Source organism: Salarias fasciatus, chromosome 11 (genome assembly GCF_902148845.1).
Source record: "Salarias fasciatus chromosome 11, fSalaFa1.1, whole genome shotgun sequence".
In the NCBI taxonomy this organism is placed as follows: domain Eukaryota; kingdom Metazoa; phylum Chordata; class Actinopteri; order Blenniiformes; family Blenniidae; genus Salarias; species Salarias fasciatus.
Window position 1 is genome coordinate 1,388,018 of NC_043755.1, and position 15,941 is coordinate 1,403,958.

Genomic DNA, 15,941 nt, shown 5'->3' on the forward strand with positions numbered 1-15,941 from the left:
ATAATACGACCTTATTGCCAAGTGTCTGTTTAACAGCGCGTCGTTTCAGACAGGAGAAAAGACCAAGAACAGCTGTCATTTAGATGAAAAAACACACTCAACCTATTTATTTCCCTTTCTTGGGAGTAGCATTATTACTCTATTTGCTCTTACTGTTGCAGACCGATGTTTCAACCGAATTGCTTATTTGTTCATTTATTTGCATGGTTTCGCACGCACCACTGGCAAGCCGAGCGTGCCACCCCTGATGAAGGCGTCTATCTCCCCGACCAATAAGGGAAGGCGTAAACATGGGGTTTGTGCTGGCCTTTCTCGCACCCTCCACCGAACCAATTTCACTGTGTGTATCTGAATTGTCAGAGGTCCTTCCGCTGCCGCGGCACGGACACTAATGGAATCCGAGTGCTAGGTGATTTTAATTTCCATGCCGATTCCCCTGACTGCACTCCCACCGTTGACTCCTTTGACTGTGCTGGATTGCTTTGGTCTCATCTGGCCACATTGATTTACACACGCGCACGTGCAGGAATATGCACACTCATACACATGCAGAGAAAAAGCCCCTCCTTCCTCTTAAACACTCCTTATGGCCACACAAAAACATAAACTGCAGGCTCCTGAGCACTGCACCTGAGTTCATTTATATGTTTATGAAATGCATATACTGTTCATGAACCACCTGCTTTGGTCTTACAGACTGCATTTAATGTAAAAAAACAACAACCAAAAAAAAAACTGTCAGTTTTATCAATGCTCATGGATCTGTCCACATAGTATACGCTTTTATCCTCGCGCGTGGGCAGGTGATGGCTGCACTGCTTTGTGCAGCTCTGACAGTGACACTAGTCGCACAAAGGTGGGCAGACAAGAATGGTTGAGCTCGCTGAATTTATTCATTTAGTTGAAATGTTCCTACATACTGCTTGTGATCTCAATCTATTTGCCTTCCCATGGCAACCCGATCGGCGCGGCTCGTCACTCAGCCGCGGTGAAACTGGAGTCTGCGCTCCGGCGGGGACGGATAGATGCAGAGACAACAGGCTCTGCGGTGGTGGGAAGTTTTCACGACGCCGCAGCGTCAAGACGAGCAACAGGTCCGTGTAATTGTTCCCACTGAGTTTAATTCTCTTTCTGGATATCAGTCGCTTGAGGGGCCGTTCATGGACAATTGACAGAACTAATTAATAGTGATATTCCCTTGCATGCCACCAGATGCCAGCAGTGCTTTGCCAAGTCCCACAAGACATGGCCCTCCGCTTCCCCACCCCACCAACCCCACCCACCCCACCCACCCCCAACGTCTCCAAACGTCTGTGTGAAGAAGTAGATCACTCACATCACGTTAATGTAAGAACTGCCTTGCCGTTGACGAATGTTGTGGCTCACTGTAAAATGTGCTAACTGTGCAGACCCTGACTTTCAAGCGACTACGCAAGTCATTTGTGACTGCAGCAATCACATTATCCTAGACATCCACAGTCTTGATTATCGCTACTGAGAGTACAGGCGCTTTCTTTTTTTCCATCGCAAATCTGGTGGCTGAGCCCGGCTTGGTTTGAATTATGCTTTCAAGACATGTTTTTCATGGGGAAACTAGATTTACAACATTGTTATCTATGAGTGCTGATAAGGAAATCATTCTTTGAATTGCAAATCACAAGTGCATGTTAATGTATTTTTTTTTTGTCTATGATGTGCTCTGAATGTGATGACTTCGCCTATTGTACATGCGTTATAATTTATATTTCTGCAAAGTTGCTCTTGTGCGTCACGGTGAGGACACTCCCATGATTTTTCAAAGCTCTGCCAGCCTGCAGGCCTTGGCACGGGGGCTGCCTGTGAGGATCATGCCTGAGCTGTGTATCTTACCTAGTACAGTGAGCTTGGCACGGTGGGAGCGCAGTGCCGCCTGTGTAGCCTGACACTCGTAAACCGCGTCATCCGCCAAGTCGGCTGAATCGATCAGCAAGCTGTGCTCGCCTGATAGTGGGTCTCCCATTAAAGAATAGCGCGTCCAGCCTGCAGAGAGAATACAGTCAGAGACAAACAAAACAGCCAACAACAAACACATAATGAAAAGACTATAAAAAGAACAGGCTTGCGCCCCAAACAAAAGCAAAAGAAACATGGCAAGACACAAATGAAAGCACGCAGCACCTCACGGGGCCAGGCATGGAGCCATTGTGTTAGCGGAGCAGCGTGAAGCTCCAAATGCAACACGTGAGAAGGCTGCTGCATGAGGAGACTGTCCTTTAAACACAGACACAATAAAGATGAGGTGGCTAAGGTCAAGAGAAGCCTCTCCACCTTCTCTCTGGTCCGCAACGCATTTAAATGTCAGTGCGTGACAAAAGCCAATTGATTATCTACCTTCCTACAAGACTCTTAAAATGCTAAACAACAAATTAAAGTTCGGTGTGTGGAGCCGTGGCCATCCTGTCTGCACTGCATTGTTCTCTCACCATTCATTTGTGTAAAACCCCAACGGTTGACAGAGAGAGACTTGATTTCTAATGAGACCTGGCATTGATCGCGGCAAGACAGACAGAGACAGAGAGAGCAATAAACACAGAGAGGGCAGCGGGAAAAACAGGGAGCAGGACAGGCGGAGATGAGAGGTCAGCGGCAGAACCTGGTAGGTCTCTTTCTCCGCCCAGCGCGAGTCCGTCTTTGGTCCATTGTACCATTCCTCGGTAACCCACGATGACACACGGTAGAGTGACTGACTGGCCGGACACCACCACCTGGTCCTGGGGTTGCTGGGAGAAGTAGGCCGCTTGGGTGGCTGCTGGACGTACAAAAAACAAAGAAGAAAGACAATGTGAGCGCCATGTGTCACGTTATTATCCATAATCAACGGATAGACAGTCTACAAAGAAATTCCTGTAGCGCCAGCAGGGATATAACCTAAGAAAAGTGAAACTTTTTTCTTGAAGGAGCGTGGAGAAACCAAGTACAATAAAGAGCAGACTGCCGTGAACTCGGTTGCTTCACTCTCTTGTTTTCAAGGTACTCAGTGAGAAAAAGGACAAGGCTGACATGTGTGAAAATATTATTTTTTCCCCTCATAAATGTGGCTTCTGAGAGGAAGAGTCAGCTGCGCCTCATAACTTATTTAACTCTTTCCCAAGACCATATGGTTTTGTGCTCACTGACATGAAGCAAACACACTTTTTGAGAGAAAGAAGGAAAAAAAAAAAAACACCCTGTGCCCGTCTTTCAATGTGCTTTTTGTAAAAATGGATGTTAAACAATCAAAACTCCATTAAAGTTCCCGGGGGAACCATCCGTTTGTGCCTGCTGAAAGTCAGTGGAGACACCTGCCGCCGCTTCACTGCTGTGTTTAAGCGTGGCACGCCGTCTCCTCCCGGATTGGCTGGCTTGCCTTCACACGCATACAGAAACACAGCGTGAATGCGGATTCGCAGCTCCCACTGTTTGTGCCACTATGCTAAAGATTGAGTATTACAAACCCTACTGGCAGGGGAAGATGGCAACACTCCAGAGGTAACTAATCCGTGAGGGGGGAGAGAGGCAGTTGGTTGGTTATCTAAGTAGGGTGTCTATGCGAGTTGGGAAGACGACTTAAAAAAAAAAAAAAAAAACTTCCCTCATTCTCCTTCTCTCTTTCTTTGTTGCTCAGTGGAGGATGGAAGGGAAGGGGGACAGAAGAAGATAAAGAGGGTTCTATTCAGGCAGTGCTAAGCCCCCCCCTGAACTGCTTCTCTTGGTGGGAGCGCTTAAACAGACAGGGCTGCCCCCCCCCTCCACCCCACGGCAAAGAAAGCCACTGAAAGGAGGGCAACATACGGCGGCCAGAGACGCGCTATTGTCCCCTTGTCCCTCTCTTTTAATAGGCCTCTTCATTTCCAATCAATCCTGCTAAATGCAAGTTTAATAGCTTTTCAATAGCAGCTTTTCCCCCAGAGGGTAGCTGGGATTTTCTCTCTCACCCCTTTTCTCTTCCCCCTGTTTCTCACTCCATTCTCTGCAGTTTTCTCTCTCTTTTTGTTTTTGAATAGGGGGGCTTCCGAGGTTGTTGGCAGTGTTTATTCCTCACTCAATTACCCACTTCATCTGGGAGTGCACCATGGACTGAACCTCACCCCTCGCCTCCCTCACCCCGGCGCCCCCTCCTGCCTCTGTCACCCAACAGCACAATTAAAGCCGCCAAACAGTGAGCGCATCAGGAACGTGAGTTCTCTCCGCCGCCGCTCAGACCGCTGTGTTTCTCAGCAACTGCCGCAAACAGCATTTTCACATGTGCCCATTGTCACTTGCTCTCCATCTGGGAGGTGTTAATAGGTTTACCGAGAAAAAAAAACCCTAAAACATACACACATCAGAAGACAACGCATGTCGACTCACCGGTGCTGTCTCGCCGTACATCACTTTACCAAAGGGTCTGAAAGCTGATTGAGTCGTGGCTGCACACAGGTAGGCTGTATGTGTGTCACGCGCCGCGGATCAAAAGAGGCCAATTTAAGAGCGTCAATGAGAAGCGAGACGTCTGCGGGCTCGGGCTATTAGGTGTTTGGCAAAGGCTGGCATTTTCTCGTCATACCTTCAAAAATGCTGTTTTTACAGTCCGCCCGCCTGTCCCTAACATTCTGCCTTTATGAGCTATTGAGCGCTTTCATATTCCTCCACTCGCAGAGCGAGTTGAGGATTTTCCTCTTTGTGCTCGCAACAGTACAAACATTGATTGCAATTAAGTATCTTGCCCAGAGTATCTAAATGTTTACAATGGGTAATAATTCACTGCATTGGTTGATTGTTTAGATGGATTACATGCAATGAATTGTTTCTCTTTACCTCACCCACATACAATTTCTCATGCTCACAAAATGGCAATTAACGTCACGCATACACACACACATACACACACATACAGCCATACAAATGCAGAGTACAGAGCATGTGCTGTAGAGAATGTCTTCACGCCATATGAGTGATTCATTGCTCTCCAGATCCCTTATTGAAAATGCTCAACAGAACATCTCGACTGGCTAATGACTCATGCCAGATTCCTTTAATTCCTCCTTGCTGAATTAGACAATTCTTTGACGGTGTATTAGCAGCTTAATTACATGAATACATTTCTGACGGAGAGAGAGGGAGGAACAGAACCAGACAAAGAAATGGTGGAGGAGAAGCAGTCAGAAGAAGAAGAAGCAGGCTGTGGGTGTGAAGAGGCTTGTTCTGGTGTGCTGCAGTGGTACGCGCACACATGCACGCACAAAAACGCACACCATAGTTCTCAGGGTTTTTCACAAGACTAAAAATGAAGAGCTCGGCTATTGGCTGCAGTTGAATCGCATTTGAAAAGAAAAGATTTCAATCCCCTTGAAATTCCAACATTTATATAGTGGATGTGAGTTTATTTACCCTGTTACCTTGAATATTGTGCAGGTAAATATGTGCAGAGTAGATTAGTTGTACCGTAAGTGATGAATTAATGTGATATTACAAGCTTTTGAGATTTAGTTTTACCATTCCCCATCCAAAGCAACTGCAGTTACGAAATTTTTCACCTTGCTGTGTGTGTTTGTGTATGTGTGTGTGTGTGTGTGTGTGTGCCCCCATCTCTACTAACAAGGTCAAAACACATTTGGCCTGATACATTTTAATCCAGATTTCTCAAAATGGAATATCATTTCATGCCGCTGGATGCACACAGGGCTAAGTTTGTGTGTGTGTGTGTGTGTGTGTGTGTGTGTGTGTGTGTGTGTGTGTGTGTGTGTGTGTGTGTGTGTGTTTGCGCATCTCAACCTAATTGTGTGAAGTCAGTGCCCCCGCATGTGCGTTCGCCGTCCTGAAAATGAGCTGTGTGTCTGTAAGTGTAAGTGGATGCCTCTGAACGTGTGAATGAGCGTGGAGGATGGGCCAGTGTTAATAGGGAGAGCGACTTGTCAGGCACTGGAGGGCACATTTAGCAGTTACTTTTGACACAGTGACATTGCTCTTTCGGTCACATGGCGGGGAGTTAAGTGCAAAAAAGCAGCTCCAACTTGAATGCAACCCATTAAAGAGCTTTGTGTTGACCCCAGCATCTCTCTCTCTCTCTCTCTCTCTCTCTCTCTCTCTCTCTCTGTCTCACACATCCGAAGTCATAGGGTTATATTCGCATCAGGAAGGATCAGGAGGAGATGGACAGATGTCAGCAATGATCCGTTTGGCCACTGGGCATCTGCCTTGATGGAATTAGATTCAAGTAGTCCTTCTGAGCTTGTGTATGTGTGTGTACTGAAAATATATAATGTGTAAGCGCTGGCAATGATGCTAACGATCGGGAAAGATAATGGCACTGCAGATGACCTTTAGATATAATATGGATCTTAACACGCGCTGCATTTACTGCCACATTTCCACGGTCATAATCAGCTATAACATCTGACAAAATGACTATTAAAGAAAAACAAGAACAAGAAGTCCAGTTCCTCGAATACAACACGAAAATACTCTGCGCTCTGTTTTCACATGTTTTACAACTGCTCTCAACTGTGCATGTTGTTGAAAGAAGCTTCCTTTTCAGGAAGAGTCCCTATTTTAGCCTTGATTTTACTCAGTGTCCTCATTCCCATCTACTGCCAGGAATGCAGCGTCCCATCCTGTGGGGTCTATAAATATAAGTGCTCTCAACTTGACTGGGCGATTTGCTCCTTGCAGTAATAATTTAAAATGTTAAAAAAAAATCCCAATATCTTCTTGCATTTTTGCCCTGGTGGCAAAGGCAAAAGTCCTGAGGACAGCTTCTCTGAGTTTTCCACAAAAAGAGCCCGAGAGGAGAAAATGAGGAGGGAAAAAGAGACAAAAAATTACCCCGGTACAAAACAAGGCAATTGGCAAAAAAGTGTCAAGCTTGGAATAAACAACCCCTTTCCCCAAATGCCATCCATTGTGCCTTGTCTCGATAAGGCTTCTAAATCGGGCTGGAAAATGGGAGCTCCATTTCTCTCTGTATGGAATTATTATCCCTTTGTTTTGAGTCAGGCTCTTTTGTCTTCCTTTTCCTGTGTGTGTGTGTGCGCGCGTGTGTGTGTGTGTGTGTACATAAACAGACAGTGGTGCTGAGTAGTAGCTGAACCAAAGAGTACGTCCCAGTGGAGACCACGTACCCATCTCATGTTTGATCTGGCTACTAAGCTCATTACCGTGGATCCTACAGAACTTCTCAGGGCTTGAAGGAAGGAGGGGTAACAACAAATGCCACCCACCAGCCCGGGCTCCACGGCGCCCAACACATGCTCTACATGTGTGAGAACCTCTGTGTTTTTCTTTGCCTTGGACCGCTACAAATGGCTCCAGCTTGTGCCTCTGCAGATGGTCCGGCCTGGCATACCTTAATGCAGCCCGGGCTCTCGTCAATCCTTTCTCTCCCACGTTGCAATCCAGCTGCACTCCCACCCATCCACTCTCACTATCTCCTCTCCCATTCTGCGTTTTTATGCCCAAATTGCAGTCTAACAGCTTTTTAAGAGCTGTTTTGCTGGAGTTTAATCCTCCTAGCCTCCCCTTTCAGCCTTTATTCCATTGTGAAAATCTTGGCTCAGACCTCGGCTCTTTTTTAGAGAGTGGACTCGCTCATCCACCCAGCCCTCCCCCCTCCTGCTGCTCCGCTGATACCCCCACCCAGGGCATTCGCTTCCACTCCGGCATCCATCTACGATCCGGCGCCGTCCTCTCATTCCTCTGTTTATCACTCGTATGTCTACAGTCAGTGAGGCATGATCCCTGAAATCAATGCCTTGCAGTTCTCTCTGGAGAGTTATATAAGGTGTTGCTAATTGTTGATTTGCTTTCTCTGTGGCTCTTCCTGCCATCACTCTGCCTTCCCAGACTCTGTGTCAGCTGTCATCTCCTGCCAGACTCTCCCTTGCACTTTTTCTCCCTATCTCTTCCTCTCTCCTGTCCTGCGTCTCCTGTCCCTTTTCTCTCGCTTGCTGCATCCCCGGTGTGAAAATCACAGGGGTTTGTGTCAGCTTGTCAACACAACACTCAAGGAAGCAGGGTAAGGGGGGAACAACAGCAAAAAAAAAAAAAAAAAAAAAAAAGTGCTACTATAAGTTAGAAGGACCAGAAAAACTGAGGTAAGGTAAAAATGGAAAAAGTGGGCTCCTGTCAGCTTCCGATTGCAAGAGGAGGAGGCCTGAGAGGGGATTGATGGAATGCTGTAATCAGTCTGTCTCCAAGGCTGTCACCACGAGGTTTTTCCCTGCTGGAATAGGGCGCTGCACTCATCAGGGCAGCAGTGAGGCTGATCGCATGGGTGAGCAGCGGCAGAGTTTCTCCCTGGGTAGCTCCTACAACAGATGCAGTGGATAGTGTAATAGAGTGGTATGCATACAAGGAGAGGAAAGGAGTGGGGGGGGGGGAGAAAGAAGCTGAGGTTGGGGTAGTGGGGAGGCACTAAGAGTGCTGATGTGACATAGTGGCTGTGTAAGCGCATGTGAACGGCTCTCGCTGCAGCGCCCGACAATGTGCCATAAATACGTTCATTCTTCTACGGTCTTCTAACACTTTCCACTCACATGCACACATGAACGCACACTCAGCGCCCTCGTCCCCTATCTCTAGGGGGTTCTAGTAGGCATAAGCATCTCTGCGAGTGTAATTCTAACACAGCTTTTAAACAGTTGCTCCACTCTGAAGGCGGGAGCCAAAGAGCTGAGAGCCGACTCCGAGCAGACAGATAGCAAGTGACTGGCTGGCTGGCAGGAGGACAGGAAATAAAAAGCCATATAAAGAAGAGAGAAAAGGGGAGGGAAGGAGCGGTGGCGGTATGAAATTGTCTGTACACATCAGCTAGCAGTGTTGACAAGATGTTGATTGAGCTAGTCTTGTCATTTCGTTCCTGCTTACCCCCTGGTGCTTTCGCTGCAAGACAGCTGCTGGCTGGATCTGTGTCACAGTTCCAGCCCTTTTCTGTCCCCCCACTGCTCCTCTCTCGCTTTTTCTTTCTGTCTCTGTATCCCAATTTCCCACTCTGGCTCCCTCCCACTCTTTCACCAGTGTTTGGATGGAAGGGCTTTCAGTATAATTTACTGTGCTTTTAAATCATTAACTTCTTGTGCTGTTTGCAAAAGCCCTAGTTTAGTGTGTGCATAACAGCTGACACGGTGGATAAAAAAGCCGCCGTACACAACATGTGGCTGAGAGGCAGCGACTCAAAGATGGGACGGAAGAAAGAAAGGGGGAAGGAAAGAAAAAAAAGCACTAAAGCTTTCCATTCCCAGTGACAGGCATGGCATGTAAACAAAACAAGGAAATATATTAATAAATGATGAATTAAAAATCCATAAAACAATGAGGAGATAATGTTAAAATTGCCTCCATCTCTTGCTTTTTCTAAAAGGCTGTGGATATGAAAACAAAGGAATCCTCTGCATAGATTCTGTGCTGGGACTCTGGGCCGAATGCTCTGGGGTATCAATTAATTTAGTCAAGGGATTTGCGGCCTGCGCTTCCTAATTGAGCCCAGTGGAGCCCCCCTTGGCTCTTCACGATAGTAAGTAGTGCGTTTCATAATTAATACTTTTTTTTTTCTCTTTATTATTATTATTTTTTAATGAGGGTGGTAATGTTGTAAATGTATGCATCTCATTAGAGTAAAAGGGCCATCTATGCTATTGTTCACTTCTGCAGTGTTTGCTGCTGGAGAGATGAATAAGAGAGACAACCCCATTCAGAGGCAGCGATGGCACATTGAAGTCAGAGCCGTGCTTTTGTGTGTGCGTTTGAATATAAAACACAGTGAGCTCAATGAGAGTCTCATTAGTGTTGCTTAATATGTGTGCTTTTTAAAGCTTAGAGGTTAATGCCCGACTTGCCTCCATTTCACTGGAGCTCTCTTTAATTTGATGCATAATTCTTTTTTGTCAGCAGCTGACAAGAGGCTCTTCACAGAAAGCAGCTGAGCTGTGTTGTGAACTCTGCATCCAACAGGAACACAAAGGCACAAAAACACTTCTAATTAAACCTGTTTCAAATGTTTCTCTTTCCTCTCCCCCTCGCGCTCGCTGTGTATTACCGAGCATATTTTCTGAACTCTCCTATCTTCCCATCTCTCTGTCCGGAGAAAATAACTCCTGCCGATTAAACAAATTACCTGCTCTCCCAGGAGAGCCGTGGATCCGGCGAAAACAATAAATGTGTGATTCACAATGCTGCCACCTCTGTTCTTACCAACAGCCTTCAAACACCCCCTTATTAATCAATGTCTGTGATTAGTCTGCTTCCAGACTTTCCCTTCCTTTTCACCCAGAGGTGGAGAAAACACCGGTTTTAATTTAACATCAAATATACATTCAGTTCGGGAGATTGCCTGCGACTTGAAAGGTTCTTTTGCAATTCCTGATGACTAAGGGCTTCTCAAACGCAAGAAATGGAGGGAAAAGTGTTACCTGCCGACCTCAATACATCCGGCTTTGTGCTGAGAGAAAGAATGGAAGGGGAAAAATAATTTCCTGAAACTAAATTTCTTAAGCGTTGATTAGTAATAGAGCATAATTAGAGTGAAATGTGAAGTCAGGGTTTTTCAGATTGCTCCGCTTCCTCTAGAAAAATCAGGCCATGATTAATGAATAAATGATTAATGAGCAAACTAATTAATCAATTAATTATTAAACAAGCACTCTGAACAAGAAATGGGTAGAATGACAGTGAACAGTAGATAAAAGAGACGGGGTAGGTTGTGTGTTAGAGGGAAAAAAAAAGGGGGTTTAGGATAATTTGTTTGTTCTGTCAGTTTGTTTTGTCTTCTGTTAGGCAAGCAGACAAAAGAGGGAAAAAGGTAGATGCAGGGGAGGAGGCGCACTCCTTAAGTTTTGTTCTTGAGCTTTCTGAATCGGGCAGCGCCACCTCGCGTGGAAGCGCTGACCTCAAAAAGCTGGAAAGTATGCAGTGAGGTCTCCAGGCTGTGAGCGAGCGAAGCCTGGCATAACATTAGCCAGACTCACCGATGGTATTCGGGCTGTGAACGCGCACGCGCCCCTCGATCAACACCTCCAAAAAAGGCTGAGGATAAGGCAAAGTTCGCCCGCTGCAACCAGCCGTCCCTCCTCCCCTGTCTTTAACTAGGACACCTCCATCAATCTTTGATAATATGCAGTGAGGGTCTCTCCTGTGTGACCAGGCCGATGAGACATCACAGCAGGGATTGATGTATGAAATGCAGGCTCCAAATGTAACTGTGATATACTGGACCGTTTCAAGTCAAGTTTGACCTTTTTTTCCTCAATATTAATCGCTGCAGAGAAAGAATATATGTGTGATATATCACTCCCCCTGGAGCGCCGCGCACTTTATTCTTTGGCATGAAGCTTCCTCCATACCTTAAGCTTGGTGGAGGTGAGCTTTTTTCATGTCTGTCAAAACTCCCCGGAGCTGCTGCACAACAGGATATGGGACACAAAATAATATTTTATAAGCGGATGGGTTTATTGTTTCTATTAAAATGCAGCATTACTCTGTAAAGCTGCATTTTTCCCACCTTCCCCCGACACCCGGAAACACATCCTCAAAGCAAGAACATGAGAGAGGGATCTTTCATCCCTGCATATTTTTCCTGCCGTTTACTGCTGGCCTTATTAAGAGAGTTGTGAGTGACGGAGAGGCAGAGTGTGCTGGGAGACTCTCGGGGGGCTTTGATGGAGGCAAGCAATGGAGCAGTAGCAAGCTGAGGGCAAGATCATGCCTGCATTTATCCACTCAAAGTGTTTTATAAAGTTCTTTGTCGACATGCCCCTTTTTCCTTAACACTCTTTATTTCTCTTTTCATTCCAGGTTCATTGTTTTTTTTTTCTTTAACGACCACTGGATGAACTAGTGCTGCATTCTGTCCTAAACATACCATAGCACTGCAGATTTCCTCGGAGTCAGCGGGGTGTGAATAGGTCTTTGTCAGACTGGGTGGGTTCGCTCATTGACTGTGAAACCCTGGACATATGGTGGCTGTGTGTCGGGATGTAACACCGCGGAGAATGCCATGGGCTGGGCTCTTGACCCTTGACTGGCCTTTAACACCTTACCGGCTGCGGCCTGATGAAGTAAAACACTTCATTGTGCGCTTTGTTTTGGGGTGTGTTTTCTGAGGGGTTTTAGCTCGTGCGGTTGGCCGTCGAGGCAGATGTGTGCGATGTGACTGTTTTACCAAAATACAGAGCGCACGCCTTTTTCCCCGAGCTGCGGAGGCACACGCAGACAAACGCTCTTAGGCTGTAATGCATCGCTGGCACGGAAGGAGCAAAGTTAAGCTGGAAGGTAACGAGGCCTGTATCTTCGAGCGCCAGACTTCTTCAGAGAAATCAGCTTTTTTCATGGTGTGATAAGACAGTAACAGGGACGTCTGGAGTGTCCACCGCAGTGACACGGCCACCCATAGAGAGCCGCATTTAAAAGGGAAATGAGCTCCGCTTCTGTCCACATGTTGGATCATACTAAACAGATGAAAAAAGCTGAATTTCAGCTTTTGGAATATGCATCTTATCACTTTTTTTTTTTTTTTTTTTTTTTTCATGCGTAGGATCCATCCGTCAGCCAAACGAGACTCTCTGTGCAGGTCACATCTACTGAGAGGCCTTAGGTCTGAGACTCTGATAAACAAGTGGAGCGTTACAGGCTCTTAAGCCCATCTGGCGAGATGATCGATCATTAGACAGAGTGTGGAGATAACTCCCTCAGCTTGCCTGCTGGCCACCACTGATCCCATATCACCCTCACAGGATATGGTATGAATCACAGGAAGTTCAGATCAATCTATATAGATTGTGCCGCGTGATTACAAATGAAAAAAAAAAAGAAAAGAAAAAAGTCTGGTTTGGCTGTGCCACTGAAATGCTTCGATGTCTAGCTGTGTTTGCGTGAATTTGTGATTTGCACATTTATATCGGAAAAACAAAAGCTTTTAAACTTTCAGGGTTTTTTTTTCTTCGTCCATTGCTGATATTTGTTGAGCCCTCTCAACAGTCTGTCCTACCTTCACTCATTTACTTTGCTGAGTCCATCCTGCTCTTAAATCTCCCTTCTTGAGGGAGTCGTCTTTTAAATCTTAATTAAAACAGACTCCAAAACCCCCACCCTCCCAAGGGCTGACTGAAAGCAGCTTAGAACAATCAAGAGGACGGATTAGAAGTGAGAAGAAAAGAGGAGAAGAGGAGATGCAAGAAGAAAAGGAGGGAGAGTGAGTGAGGGAGGGAGGGGCAAAAAAACAACGTCAATGGAGCGGCAGTGGGCAATATGGAGGGGAAAGAGAGAAATTACCCCGCTCCGTCATCCCGCTGATCCTCTCTCCTTCCCCTTTGCTCCCTCTCTCTCTCATTCTCAGGGCTCCGGTCTTGGCCTGACCTATTGACATTCAGCTTCTCGGCAGATTAAGCAGCGAATGGAGCCTCTGGAAAGGGTAAACACACTGGGGGAACAATGACCAACAGGCGGCAACCTTATTGGATTCTAATTAACTGCCAGGAGAGACGGCTAGGGGCATGTTAAGTGCTGTGGGACACAAGTTAGCGCCTCAGACCTCAAGTACCACAACCTACATCACTTACTGCCCCCCCCCCCCCCCCCCCCCCCCTCTTTTTGTAGATTGTCTCAGTCTCTTCTTTATCTCCCTCTGTATCTCTCTATCCTTTTTTTTTTATTCTTCTGTCTTTGGATCTATTTGCCCACTGTCTCTCATATGGCCCATGAGAATGGCAAACAGAGGCTCCTAAAAGCACTCCTGAGAGTTATTTGCCATCCGTCTTTCCTGGACTCCCTCCTTCTTTCGTCCTCACCCTCGTTTTTTAACAAGGTGGAATGAAGCTCATCCCCCCCAGAGGTAACTATTTGAGCGATAAGGTTAAAATCGGTTGAAAAATTGGGAGAGATTATTTGATATTAAACAGATTGAATTATCTGTAGTAAAGAAGAGAGATGAAGGAGAAGAAAAATCATTTCTCTGCATCGCCCTCGGGAGCACTACCGGAGGGAGCGAGGGAGCTAAATGGAAGGGAGCAAAAAATAAAGCTGATCCTCGGTGATCACAAATCTTAAAATACAACCACTTCTTCAGTCCTGCGTCTATGCATTTTTGTCCGCTTTTGCTTCAATTCCTAGAAGACGCTCGCTAATTTGAGCGTGAGTCTAAGCAGGTCTCTCTATATATGTGTGAACTTTCCCACCGGTGCGGCGGGGCCTTTGTCTCCGAGTGGTCCCCTGATTAAAACCAACTCACAATAGTGGTGCGGTTTGTGGGGTTCCCAGTATAGAACCACAAGCACTAATTAGACTGGTCTCATTAATGTGTTGGTGTGAGCGAAGGCCCGGGCCATCACAGGTTGAGGCTGACATAGAAGCAATGCCCCACTGGAGACAGGCCATCGTCACCTCAGCAGGCATATAAAGCAATTCATTAATTGGTGTGAAAATACACACGCACACATGTGAAGCCTATACATGTGCCAACAGACACCCACACCCCAGTGCAAATACACATTCTAATGTTATGGGTGTTCCATGAACCCATTGCTTGTTAGCACATTACCTGGGATCAAAGAGGCCACGACTGGAAGGAGAGAAGACTAGAAGAACCATTATTTGTTGAGGAAAATTGCAGCCCAGTGTTATGTTTGTCCCTTGGCAAACCTGGCAGAATAGAGGTTTCCTCCATTTCACAAAACGTTAGGATCTCTCCCCTCGTCACCATCATGTGAGAGTCTTTGAAATCCTCGGAGTACTCTTTTTTTAATCAAAGCTGTGAGGAAATGAATCAGAGCTTCAGTTGTGAGCTGAGCCCGGAGGTGCAAAAGAGATCCACATGACTACTGTCCATTTCCACACCATTACAGCAACAGTCATGGCTGTAATAGGTTGAATTGGGCCATTGATTTCTCTCATGCACCCTCTCTTTCACCCACAAAACTAGTCTGTGCCAGTTCTGAGATACACCCAGTTCTTTTTAACAAAACATCACATGCTCAAAGACAGCTCACACAAAACTTAAACCGTGGCCATAAAAGACACTCACACACACATACACACACACACCAATATGTCTGCACTGGAGCTCCTGGGGAGTTAAACAAAAGCCGAGTTTAAATTGGCTTTTAAAGAACTCCACAGAACAATCAGGGAGTTGACTTGAGCCACTATAGTGTGTCAGAGGACTGTTTAGAAAGAGACGGGTAGTTAGGTGGAGGTCTATAGTGCAGTGAATGGCTAATCCAAAGTGTGACGACTGGAGAGCTTCTCTCGACCGCCTTCAATAGGCCTGACTGCCCCTCAATCTCTGGACAGCTGTTTTAACTGGCCAGTGATTGAGTGGCTTCATTAAGAGCCTATTTATCTTTCCCTGTACCGCGGTCCGAGCAGTCTGGTGACATGCTCAACACACCCATGTACCGCCTACACGCCAACCTGAGCAGATGCACAACTGTATGAGGGCAGTCAGCATGACGACACTGATTAGCTCCGACCACAGGCCTGTTCTTTGACAGAACTTTTCACTTCAACAAACTTTCAGCTTCTCTGGTCCTTACATCAGGAAACCCACGTCTTTCCTGCAGATTCATCACCTTTCTTCTCTCAAGGAAATTGTCACGGGCCATGTCGCCTGCGGAGGGTTTGGCATGTGGCTGTTTTAATCCTGCCCGAACAAAATAACGGGCCGGCTGAACCTGTGACCCCACACAGACAGAGACCCTCCCAAATAAGCCACAACAAACAGCTTTCTGTAGCAACTCTGTGCCTTTGATCTGAAGAAGCTGAGATGAGATCTGTCTCCTCTTTCCTCTCTTCTCTTTTGCCCTTTTCTCTTCTTCCTTACAACGTCTCCTTATACGTCTCTCTCCCCTCCCGCTGAGCAGGTGTATTAAATGAGGTGACTATTCCAGCAGCATTGGGCCGCACCTCAAAGTGCAGTCTGTGAAGAGGGCTTTTCTCTCCCTCCCTCTTATCTTTTA

At 46.4% G+C, this 15,941-nt stretch overlaps 1 protein-coding gene and 1 long non-coding RNA gene across 5 annotated transcripts in view; one reads left to right on the plus strand and one right to left on the minus strand.

Annotated features, from left to right (window-relative positions):
* kirrel3l (kirre like nephrin family adhesion molecule 3, like) overlaps positions 1-15,941 on the minus strand; it is a 33,812-nt gene that overhangs the window by 10,085 nt on the left and 7,786 nt on the right. For all 4 annotated transcript variants that reach the window (XM_030101928.1, XM_030101929.1, XM_030101931.1 and 1 more), the window contains exons 2-3: positions 2,633-2,788; positions 1,870-2,019 (exon numbers count right to left, since the gene is read on the minus strand). In XM_030101928.1, the coding sequence (XP_029957788.1) occupies positions 1,870-2,019; positions 2,633-2,788 (306 nt within the window). The remainder of the gene's footprint in view (positions 1-1,869; positions 2,020-2,632; positions 2,789-15,941) is intronic.
* Positions 1-15,941, plus strand: part of LOC115396209 (uncharacterized) — a 70,696-nt gene that overhangs the window by 7,482 nt on the left and 47,273 nt on the right. Inside the window, exon 2 of the long non-coding RNA XR_003932362.1 lies at positions 13,325-13,399. This is a non-coding gene — a long non-coding RNA (uncharacterized LOC115396209). The remainder of the gene's footprint in view (positions 1-13,324; positions 13,400-15,941) is intronic.